Consider the following 12,771-nt stretch of genomic DNA (forward strand, 5'->3'; position numbering starts at 1 on the left):
AGTGAGGGTGGCGAGAGGGGTCTCGCAGGAGCTCACACTGGAGAAGTGTGTGAAGCTCCAACCTTCCACAGGTGTGGTTAGGCCTGGTAAAAGTTGCCCCAGACCTGAGACAACAAAGTTCTGCCACCTGCAAATGATGACTGATCAAATATCCTCTTTAATGTTGGACCTGCAGCTGATAGTCAGCAAGCCAATAGTGTTCACGCCAGGTTTCACAGGCGTGATCCCCACCAGGCGCGTTTTACGTGGGAAAAGGGTTAAACAGGCAAGCGCCTGTTAAAATGGGATTATAAAGGCCAATCAGTGCTGTTTAAGGGCCCTAAAGACCAGTCCCGCCTGTTGCAGGCGAGACTGATTCGGGTCCATCAGACACACCTAGGTTAAAATGGTGTGGAGGCAGGAACCAGGCGGGGGGTGGTCCCGACTCCCAGGTTTTGCGATTTTAACCCCCCACACGCCTAAAAGCCCGCCTGTCGGCTGCATTAAAATCAATCCCCAAGTCTTTCTTATGTGGATAAAACATACCATTTGGTTTTGTTTTCTGTGTTCTCACTGTAAAAGTATAAAATGCACCTAATAGGTGTAATTTTCCAAGCATGCGCTGATGATGGCACCTGCTGCATATAACCAGAAAATCGCAGGTTTAATTACTCAAATTGCCAATTATGAATTAAAAGTTAAATATTTTTTGGTCTTAGCAATAGTTTCAGTTTAAAAATAGTATTCTACCTTTGACATTGCCTGTTTTGTCTATTATGTTATATAGGAATATGAGAACATGCCCCTTCTCTTGATTTCTTTTCAATGTTTTTCCTTGTGGATAAATTATCCTTTGGCTGGGAGGACAGAACAGACTGAGCTGTAGATATTACCACAGCCACTGTTGACGTTACAACGGCCCAGAAATTCGGGTCGGGGGCTTCCCGCAGGTGCAAGCCCCCGACCTACGCTTACCTTGCGCGCCGGCAGTTGAGCTCTGGGCTCCCGTGGAATTCCTCTCCGGGGCCTGGCCCAGGTGCCAGCGCACTGTGCTTGCGTGTCCCAGGGGCGGAGTTAGTGCGATGCGTCCCCTGGGATCACGTGAGCCATGGGCAGCCAATCGGAGCAGGGCATGCTCCATTCATAAGTCTGACAGGAAGACCTGTCACACTTATGAATATGCCTGCTTTTTAAATGTGTAACTTCTGGAGACTTAACCTCGCGTGAAAACCTGTAAAAAAAAAACAAAAAAAAAACACTAACTTCAAAGCGCACGCGCAGACTCCCCTGCGCGCGCCTTCGACCTCTGAACCTCTTCGTTCAGAGGAACGGAAGTGCCGGTTTCCTGCGCATGCGTAGTGCATGCAGGAAACCGTCACTTCCAATCGGCCTACGGGTGAGTACCCCGTGCGTACTCACCCGGGGCGGGCCGAATTTCTGGGCCAATGTATAGATCAACAGGAGTTGTATTTTCCTTTTCTCCACTGCCGCCCCGCCCCCACCCTCCATCCTATCTATGCTTCACTACTTCTGATCGAGTTAAAACAGTTCATGTCAGTGGAAGGACTAAAACTTGATTACTGCCACTGCAGAAAATGTAGTAAAAATCCAGTAAAGACATAAGTCCTGGCCTTGAATGTCCCTTCGTAAATTAAGCTTGTCATTTAGCACATTATTGTAGCAGCTTTTAAGTATATTTTTTCAAAAATATATATTATACAGATTATGAAAATTGCACCGAAAGAAAGACTGTGACAGAATAGCAAGATGAGTGAATCATGTTTTCATGCTGAAAGCAATCATATTTTTAGTTTGATGTAAATTAGATTATAGTTGTGTAAAAAGTCACAACCATATTTGAGACTACAATTAAAATTGTACCACATAAATGCTTAATCATGTTATTTTACCCTCCTAGCAATTTCCCAAAGACACAATTAATGAGGAAGTTGTCGATTTACTTCAGCCCTACTTTGAAATGACAGACTACAATATTGAAACAGCCAAGAGAGTATGTGGCAATGTAGCAGGAATCTGCTCCTGGACTAAGGCTATGGCTTCCTTCTTCTCCATTAACAAGGAAGTTTTACCGCTAAAGGTACATTCAGGTGAAAGTATTTAACGTTCAGGTGAAAGTATTTGATTGTTCACACCAAAAAAGCCTCACCTACAGTAGTATTTTATGGGAGAGATTGCAGAAAGAAATATAATTGATCAACCTCAACAACAATTTGAAATTGTAAGCATCAGTAATATAGGAATGTCCCAAATCACTTCCGAGGTGGACGTGGAAGTGAACGTTGAACCAGAAGGAGAGACATTAAGAGATGTGATGGCAGACCTGTTTGAAGAGAGGTGTTTGAAGAGATTTTTAAAAATCGAGAGAAAGGAGGACAGGTAGAACGGTCCAAGGAAAAAGTTGCAGAGATCAGGGCCGAGTCTTCTAAAAGCTCTACTGCCAGTGATGGAGTGAAAGGATGGGGTGGGGGGAGTGGAGGGGAGGAATGAATAGAAGGCTGGAATCCGAAGAATGGTGTTTTTGGGAGTGATTACAGGACTGAAGAAGCTTGTAGAGGAAGAGTTGTAGAGAATGACAAGAATTTTAAAATTTAATATGTTGGAGGACAGGATACTAGTGGCAGTCACTGAGTATGGGAGTGATGGTCAAATGAGGCTTATTGCAGAACAAGACACAGGTGGCAGTTTGAACAAGTTCGAGGTTATAGAGAGTGGAGGGTGTGAGACCAGCAAGGAAAGAGCTAGAATAGTTGATTGTGGAAGTGCCAAAGGCATGTCTCAGCAGCAAAGGGGCAGAAGTAGGAGTGGAAATGAGTGATGTTGCAGAGGTGGAAGTAAGTGATCTTAGTAATGGATAGGATGTGTGGTTTAAGGCTCAGCTCAGGATTGTACAATTTGACAAGATTGAGAGTGTGGCACGGTAGGGGGATGGAATCAATGGCAAGAGAACAGAGTTTGTGGCAGAGGCCAAAGATAATACCTGCTCTTATGCTGTAGGAAGTTGTGACTTATCCAGGATTTGAAGTCAGACAAGCAGCTGAGAAATCAAGTGACATGGTGAAGAGGCAGCATTTGGTGTCCTCAGAAAACATGCAGAAACTATCCCCATGCCTGTGGATGATGCCATGTTGTAGAACAATTTATTTTATAGAAAAAAGAAGCCCTCAGCATTTATTACCCATTATTTGAAATCATATCTTAAAAATGCATATATATTTCTTTTAGGCTAATTTAGCAAGCCAGGAAAATCGTCTGGACATAGCCATGTTAGACCTCCAGAAGGCACAAGCAGAGTTGGATGCCAAACAAGCAGAACTGGACATTGTACAGGCAGCATATGACAAGGCCATGACAGAGAAACAAGTGAGTATTAAATGATTATAGTCAAATTGTTTATTGTTTGTAAAATATATGTAATGCTTCAACTAATGAGAAATAATTTCTCATCCTTAATTATAAGTGGGAAATTTTGACAACTAAATATATTTTGGGGGAAACATATATTTCTATTAGGGGCACTGGCTACAGTGTACAAATTCTTTGCATTGTCAGAATCCATAAATGCTGAATACTGATCATTACACAGAGTTTAAATGTCATCAAGCAACTAATTACAGAAAATAGATCATCAATTGACCTGTGCTTCATATCTCACAAGGTTCATCAGCTATATACCACAGACATCAACAACATGTGTCAGCAATTTGAAAGTCATGTATTCCCCATAATTTATTGCTTCGTTCATATTTTCAAATCTCCTAATATGGCTCGATACACTAATCATGCAACCTTCCCTGTGGTAGTAATTTGCTGCAAACTAATGCCTTCAAGAAAGGGGGACTCCTATCCCTGTCCAACACAGTCATAGGGCTCGAATTTCCAAGCCCCGTGGAGGAGGGTTTGGAGGCAAGAGTGGTGGGAAAGTTGCAGAATCGGGGGGCACAAACCCATCCCGCCCCCCAACCCGCCTCCGTGCCAATGTCCCAGGAGGCGGGTACCCGACCTGAGCTGGGAGCCGCCTCCCCGAGGCGGGAAGGGGATTAGTGCCAATTAACTGCCTGTTAACAGGTAGTTAACAGGCAGTTTTTTGCCTAATCCCTATTTTTAGCCCTGAAGTGTGGGCTTCCCGACGGCTCCAAACCACGCCAAGTTAGCGAGGCGGACCGTCGGTCTGAAGGGGTTGAAGGGGTCGAGATGTCCGTTGTGCAGGTGAGTGATGGGTGCATGTGTGCAGAGGTAAATGTGTGAGGTAAGTGTAAAGTGTTTTACTTACCTTTACTTTCTCCTGCAGGCTTCCTTCCTTCAGTTCTCGGGAGTCCCTCAGTTCACCGGCACCGAAAGCAGAATGGCCACTGAAATATCAAAAGCTGCAGCATTCTGCTTTCTGGTCTGGAAAGATCTCTAACTGAGTCTGAGTAGAAGGACTCGAGTTAGAAGACAGATTGTCAGTGTTTGACAGCTTCAGAGCTGTCAAACGCTGATTTTTCATGTGTCAAAAGCTCTGGTCAGTGATTGACATTTCATCTGTCGTCACCAGTAACCAGGTGTCACTTAATTGGCCTGCTGAGCCCGCTGGGCAGGCTTAACAAGGTCAATCAAGGGAAAATAGCGTGGGTTGGCCACAAGTCGATGGAGGCAGGACTACAACCCAAAAAGTGGGAGTCCTGCCTCCATCATGTCCCATTGACAAAATCCAGCCCATAGAATCATACTGCACAGAAGGAGGCCATTCGGCCCATCGAGTCCATGCCGGCTCTCTGTAGAGCAATCCAGTCAGTCCCATTTCCCCGCTCTATCCCCGTAGCCCTGCAAGTTTATTTCCCTCAACTGCCTATCCAGTCTCCCCCTGACACATTGAGTGTCTCCGCTTCCACCACTTCCGTCAGCAGCGAGTTCCAGGTCCTCACCAGTTTTTCCTCACATCCCCCCTATATCTCTTGCCCAAAACCTTAAATCTGTGTCCCCTAGTCCTTGTACCATCAACTAGTGTGAACAGCCTTTCCCCGTCTAGCCTATCCAAACCCGTCATAATCTTGTACACCTCTATCAAATCACCCCTCAACCTCCTTTGGTCTAATGAAAACAAATCCAGCTTCTCCAACCTGTCCTTGTAGCTAAGATCCCCCATCCCTGGAACCATTCTGGTAAATCTCCTCTGCACCCTCTCAAGGGCCTTCACATCCTTCCCAAAGTGTGGTGAGCAGAACTCCAGTTGTGGCCTAACCAGCACTTTATAAAGATTCAGCATAACTTCTCTATTTTTGTACTCCATACCTCTATTTATGAAGCCCAAGATCCCATATGCTTTGCTAACCACTCTCTCAACATATCCCTGACTCCAGCCCCATACTATGTGGTTGACTCTTAATGTCCTCTGACGTGGCCTAGCATGCCAGTCAGTTGTAAACAATTGCTATAAAGTTCAAAAATAAGGAAAAAAGCAGATGGATTCATCGGCAACAACCCAGCTATCATATGAAGCATCTCAGCCCATTCGACTGATGCCCAAGTTATGGAGTTGTCTCACAGATGAATGAAGCAACAATCTGATATAGTTGTGCTCATATTGCCTCCAGATCTCATGAAGTCTTGTGGTTACAGGACAAACAACGTCAAGCAAACCTCCCACTGATCAGCATCCTTTCAACTGAAGAATAAGTACTGATCCCTGTTGGACATTACTTGGACAAAGCTCTGAAGAAAGCCAGGGCACAGAATATGCTCTGGGTGGGGGACTTCAGTGTCCACCACTGAAAGTGCCTTAGTAGTACCAGTACTGGCTGAGTCCTGAAGGACATAGCTGCCAGACTGGGCTTGTGTCAAGTGGTGAGGGAACTAACATGAGGAACTAACCTACTTGACTTTGACTTTACCAACCTACCTCTCTCAGACATATCTGTACCATGATATCATTGGTAGGAGTGACCACTGCACAATCCTTCTGAAGACACATCTCGGCCTTGTAAAGACAAAGTCCACAGCTTGCCAGAATTATTCAAATGAGATCCCAGGCGCAATTTCGGATGAGCTTCAGGCCTTGGGCTTCTGATGCATGCTTTACTAATGCACACCTAAAGTTCAAAGATTACTCACGGACTAACCTGTTTTCAGGAGGTCTTTTGGTGTTTGATAATGGCCCTGAAATTAGGATCGGGAGCTTGCCGCGCGTGCAAGCCCCTGATGTGTACTCACCCTGTGCGCCGACATCTGAAGCCCGGGCCTGCTTGCATTTCCTGTCACTGGCCCGGTTCCGATGTCAGCGCGATGTGCTTACCTGATCCAGCGGCGTAGTTAGTGCGATGTGCCGGCTGGGATCAGGTGAGCACTGTGCAGCCAATCAGTAAAAAGTAATCAAAGTGTGACGTCACCAGGAAGCAGGTAAGTGATTGGCTGGTGAGTATTTGTTTGGTGAGTATATCTCTTTTTTTTTAAACTTTAACTCTGGTTTATAGTTTCTAAGGCCTCTCTGGTGTAGCAGGGACTGTTGGTAAACCAGTTAACTGTAGTGTAATTAGTGGGATTGATTGATTTAATTTAAACTCAATTAATTAAAGGGTAAGTCATGGCAGGACAGCCGGGCCCCGTGATCTGCTCCTCCTGCGATATGTGGGAACTCAGGGACACTTCCGGTGTCCCTGACGACTACATGTGCAGGAAGTGCATCCAGCTGCAGCTACTGACAGACCGCATTGCGGTGCCGGAGCTGCGATTGGACACATACTGGAGCATTCACGATGCTCACGACAACGTGAATAGCACATTTACGGAGTTGGACACACCGCAGGTAGAGGTTGGACAGGAAGAAAGGGAACGGGTGACCAACAGGCAGAGTACTAGGCGCAGGCAGGTAGTGCAGGGGTCCCCTGTGGCCATCCCCCTCTCCAACAGATACACCACTGAGTACTGTTGGGGGGGATGGCTTATCAGAGGAAGGCAGCAGCAGCCAACTTCCTGGCACCAGGGGTGGCTCTGCTGCACAGAATGGGAGGAAAAAGAGGGGTAGAGCTATAGTAATAGGGGATTCAATTGTAAGGGGAATAGATAGGCGTTTCTGCGGCCGCAAACGAGACTCCAGGATGGTGTGTTGCCTCCCTGGTGCAAGGGTTAAGGATGTCTCCGAGCGACTCCAGAACATCTTGGAAGGGGAGGGTGAAGAGCCAGTTGTCGTGGTGCATATAGGCACCAACGATATAGGTAAAAAGCGGGATGAGGTCCTAAAAGCGGAGTATAGGGAGTTAGGAGATAAATTAAAAAACAGGACCTCAAAGGTAGTAATCTCAGGATTGCTACCAGTGCCACGTGCTAGTCAGAGTAGAAATAGAAGGATACTTCAGATGAATACGTGGCTAGAGGAATGGTGCCAGGGGGAGGGATTCAAGTTCCTGGGACATTGGAACCGGTTCTGGGGGAGGTGGGACCAGTTCAAACCGGACGGTCTGCACCTGGGCAGGGCTGGAACCAATGTCCTAGGGGGAGTGTTTGCTAGTGCTGTGGGGGAGGGTTCAAACTAAAATGGCAGGGGGTTGGGAACCTGAGAAGGGAGACAGAGGAAAGGGAAACAAGGATAAAAGCAAAAGATAGGAAGGAGAAAAACAAAAGTGGCACTCAGAGAAATCAACGGTTTAAATCAAACATGGCCACAGTAAATAATAATTCTAATAGGTCTAAGAGCGTTAAAAAAACAAGCCTGAAGGCTTTGTGTCTTAATGCAAGGAGCATTTGTAATAAGGTGGATGAATTGGCTGTGCAAATAGAAGTAAACAAATACGATTTGGTTGGGATTACGGAAACGTGGCTCAAGGAAGGCCAGGACTGGGAACTCAACATCCAGGGGTATTCGATATTCAGGAAAGATAGGCAAAAAGGAAAGGGAGGTGGGGTAGCATTACTGGTTAAAGAAGGGATTAACACAATTGTAATGAAGGATATTAGGTCTGATGAGGTGGAATCTGTATGGGTAGAATTGAGAAATACTAAGGGGAAAAAAACGTTAGTGGGAGTGGTTTATAGACCTCCAAACAGTAAGGCGGAGGTTGGGGATGGCATTCAAAGAGAAATTAAAGAAGCGTGCAATAAGGGCACAGCAGTCATCATGGGTGACTTTAATCTACATATAGATTGGGCCAACCAAATGATTAACAATACTGTGGAGGAGGAATTCCTGGAGTGTTTACGGGATGGTTTCCTGGACCAATATGTCGAGGAACCAACCAGAGATCAGGCCATCTTAGACTGGGTATTATGTAACGAGAAAGGATTAATTAGCAATCTTGTTGTAAGAGGCCCCTTGGGTCGGAGCGTTCATAATATGATCGAATTCTTCATTAAGATGGAGAATGAAGTAGTTGACTCGGAGACTAGGGTCCTCAATTTAAATAAAGGAAACTATGATGGTCTGAGGAGCGAGTTGGGTAGGATTGATTGGGGAATGGCACTCAAAGGGTTGACGGTGGATAGGCAATGGCAAACATTCAAAGACCGAATGGATGAACTACACAATTTGTTCATCCCAGTTTGGCATAAAAATAAAACAAAAAAGATGACCCAACCGTGGCTACAAGGGAAATTAGGGATAGCATAAGGTCCAAGGAGAGGGCATATAAATTGGCCAGAAAAAGCAATAACCCTGAGGATTGGGAGCAGTTTAGGATTCAACAAAGGAGGACAAAGGGATTAATTAAGAAAGGGAAAATAGAATATGAGAGTAAGCTTGCAGAGAACATAAAAACTGACTGTAAAAGCTTTTATAGATATGTGAAGAGAAAAAGATTGGTGAAGTCAAGCGTAGGTCCCTTGCAGTCAGAATCGGGGGAATTTATAATGGGGAACAAAGAAATGGCAGATCAACTAAATACATATTTTGGTTCTGTGTTCACAAAGGAGGACACAAATAACCTCCCAGTGATGCCGGAGAACATAGGGTCTGATGAAAGGGTGGAACTGAAAGAAATCAGTATTTGTAGGGAAATGGTGTTAGGAAAATTGATGGGACTGAAGGCCGATAAATCCCCAGGGCCTGATAATCTACATCCCAGGGTACTTAAGGAAGTGGCCCTAGAAATAGTAGATGCATTGCTGGTCATCTTCCAGAACTAGATAGACTCTGGAACGGTACCCATGGATTGGCGGGTAGCTAATGTTACCCCACTATTCAGAAAAGGTGGGGAATTATAGACTGGTAGGCTTGACATCGGTAGTGGGGAAAATGCTAGAGTCCATTATAAAAGATGTAATAGCAGAGCACTTGGAAAGCAGTGACTGGATCGGACAAAGTCAACATGGATTTACAAAAGGTAAATCATGCTTGACTAATCTACTGGAATTTTTTGAGGATGTAACCGGTAAAATAGATAAGGGAGAACCAGTGGATGTGGTGTATTTGGACTTTCAGAAGGCTTTCGATAAGGTCCCGCATAAGAGATTAGCGTGCAAAATTAAGGCACATGGGATTGGGGGCAAGGTATTGACTTGGATAGAGAACTGGTTGGCGGACAGAAAGCAAAGAGTTGGAATAAACTGGTCGTTTTCCGAGTGGCAGGCAGTGACTAGTGGGGTACCGCAAGGATCTGTCCTAGGACCCCAGCTGTTCACAATATATATTAATGATCTGGACGAGGGAATTGGATGTAATATCTCCAAATTTGCAGACGACACAAAGCTGGGGGGGAGGGTATGCTGTGAGGAGGATGTCGTGAAACTCCAGCACGATTTGGACAGGTTGGGTGATTGGGCAGAAACATGGCAAATGCACTATAATGTGGATAAATGTGAGGTTATCCACTTTGGTGGCAAAAACAGTAAGGCAGATTATTATTTGAATGGTAATAGTTTGGGAGAAGGGGAAGTGCAAAGAGACCTGGGTGTTCTTGTACACCAGTCGCTGAAGGTAAGCATGCAGGTGCAGCAGGCGGTTAAGAAGGCAAATGGTATGTTGGCCTTCGTAGCAAGAGGGTTCGAGTACAAGAACAAGGATGTCTTGCTACAGTTGTACAGGGCCTTGGTGAGACCACACCTTGAGTATTGTGTGCAGTTTTGGTCACCTTACCTGAGGAAGGACGTTCTTGCCATGGAAGGAGTGCAGCGAAGATTCACCAGGCTGATACCTGGGATGGCAGGAATGACGTATGAGGAGAGATTGGGCTTATACTCACTGGAGTTTAGAAGATTGAGAGGGGATCTCATCGAAACCTATAAAATTCTGTCAGGCCTGGACAGACTAGACGCAGGAAGGATGTTTCTGATGGCCGGGGAGTCCAGAACCAGGGGTCATAGTCTAAGGATAAGGGTTAAGCCATTTAGGACTGAAATGAGGAGGAATTTCTTCACCCAGAGAGTGGTGAACCTGTGGAATTCTCTGCCAGAGGGCGGTGGTGGCCAGTTCATTAAGTATATTCAAGAAAGAGTTGGATATATTTCTTAAGGCTAAAGGGATCAAGGGATATGGGGAGAAGGCAGGGACCGGGTACTGAATTTGGATGGTCAGCCATGATCTCATTGAATGGCGGAGCAGGCTCAAAGGGCCGAATGGCCTACTCCTGCTCCTATCTTCTATGTATCTATGTATCATTCATGAGTTTGACAGTAAGAGCTGTCAAACTCATGAAAACTCCTGGTCCAAAACACTACTTAAACCTGAAAGAAAATTTAAAAAATCATTGCACTACTTAAATGAACAATAAAGAACTCTGAAAAACTATTTTAAACAATAATTTTAAAATTTGAAAAAAAAATTTATACAAAAAATCGGGGCTAAAACTAAACTTACCTTACTGTAAATTCTTTAAAAATAACAAACGTGTGGAAAAAAAAATTCTCAATTGTACTTAAAGCCCACTTACCTGAAAAACTAAGTACTTACATGTGGTTTTTCAATGCGTAAAGACCGGAGGCCTTTACACACGCGCAACTCTGGGGGGAAAAAAAAAAAGAATTTCACTGCGCACGCGCTGCCTGTGCAGTCGCGCGCGTTCTGCCTCTTAACCCCTTGGGTCAGAGGACAGGAAATGCCGGTTTTCAGCGCATGCGCTGTGCATGCTGAATACCGGCAATTCCTCCGGGCACACGCGCGAGTACCCCGTCTGTACTCACGTGTTGTGCCCGGAATTACTGGGCCAATATTATGGAGCTGATGTCCATCATGTTTGGTAGTGTCAACTATTATTGAAACATTTCTTGTTGTTAGGTCTTGTTGGAAGATGCGGAACGTTGCCGGCACAAGATGCAGACTGCTTCCACTCTGATCAGTGGGCTGGCAGGTGAAAAGGAACGATGGACTGAACAGAGTAAGGAGTTCTTGGCACAGACAAAACGGCTTGTGGGTAAGCACTACCTTCACTTATAGCTGAAATATGTTTTGTACTATTATAGCTTGTGCTTTCTGCCCTTTAGAAAATAGGTATATCGCATGCATGAGCCCAGTGAGTCACTCCCACCACTGCATTACTTGACGACGTAAAAAAAATAATTGGCTGAGTCAACATTCAGAATATTTAAAAATAAATAATATGTATTTTACTGGATTAAATCTAAAGCTGACCGGAATCATGAAATTGGGCACATTCTGGATAATTGACTCTATTCAAGATTAATCAACATTGGGGATTTAACTGCTGATGTTGCAACTAACAAAATAAAACAACAAAGTGGTGTTCTATAATAAATATGCAACAGCTTTTATTTTAAATGGACAGTAAAATGAGTTTTAAACATGGCGGGGAGTTCTCCGGGGGGTCAGCGGGCGCAATCGGTGGTGGGTCGGGTGGGAAAGTGTTTTTTTTTGACAGCGGGTCGGGACCCCGCTATCAACCCGCCACCACGCACCTTTACCAAATGTTGGTCTGTCAGCACTGAGCAGACCCAACACGCAGTGGCAGGGGAGGCAACTCAGGTCATTATGACCTTCCTAACAGAGGATTAACAACAATTTTGAGCTCACCTTTAGAATTTACCAGCTCGCTAATGGGGTCCACGCTGCTCAGGGATCACGTCTGTTAAGCTGGGTGGGAGTTGAATGACCATGGAATTGACAGCTAGAAATGTGCTATAAAAGCTGCCATCTCACAGCTGTTTACTTTCCAAGCTCAGAAGCTGTTGCTTACTGCATTTGGAAGACAGATTGAACTTTATGCAGGTTGCAAGTGCTTGGAGCAAACACTCTATCCAGTGTCACTTCATTGGAACAACCTCTCTCACCATTGACAGATCGCTTCTGTCACCTCAAGTTCACCTGCCATCTATTCCATCAGCATGGGTGCAGTTTATACTTTCTCACCTTGGTCCTCAGAATCTGACCATGATCAGCCACAACACCAGCATCATCAGGAACACCAGCAGCACCAACAACCACATCAACCTTCTCCGCAGTCACCTGATGCTGCACAGGACACAGGGCATCAGCACCTGACTACATTGCTGCCTGGGACACCAGGGATGGCCTCACCATGGCCAGATTTACTTCACTTGACGCTGCACACCCTAGCTGCCACATGATGCAGCAGGTTGACACCACCCCACACCAACAACATAAAGCATCCCTACAATGCCCAAGCCATTCCTTTCACACTCATCAGCGGGGGGTGCTGTTATGTCTCACCATTCACTGCAACTCACTAAGCCACTTCCAAAGGTCCCCAAAATCTGTCCAAGAACACAAAGTGTTGAAAATAAAGTATTCAATGTTTGACAGCATATTAACAGAAGCTTCACATGAACATTGGCTAAAACACACAAGTGCCTACACTTGATTTCCAGCATCTGCAGTATTTTGCTATCGTA

The 12,771-nt window shown here is 45.2% G+C and overlaps 1 protein-coding gene across 1 annotated transcript in view; it reads left to right on the top strand.

Annotated features, from left to right (window-relative positions):
• Nucleotides 1–12,771, top strand: part of dnah5 (dynein, axonemal, heavy chain 5) — a 754,701-nt gene that overhangs the window by 591,366 nt on the left and 150,564 nt on the right. Inside the window, exons 60-62 of the mRNA XM_085988698.1 lie at nucleotides 1,898–2,077; nucleotides 3,223–3,360; nucleotides 11,180–11,315. Of these exons, the coding sequence (XP_085844824.1) occupies nucleotides 1,898–2,077; nucleotides 3,223–3,360; nucleotides 11,180–11,315 (454 nt within the window). The remainder of the gene's footprint in view (nucleotides 1–1,897; nucleotides 2,078–3,222; nucleotides 3,361–11,179; nucleotides 11,316–12,771) is intronic.

The sequence above is a fragment of the Somniosus microcephalus genome, chromosome 5, assembly GCF_052327205.1.
Source record: "Somniosus microcephalus isolate GS21.2 chromosome 5, FLI_Smic_1.0, whole genome shotgun sequence".
Classification (NCBI taxonomy): Eukaryota; Metazoa; Chordata; class Chondrichthyes; order Squaliformes; family Somniosidae; genus Somniosus; species Somniosus microcephalus.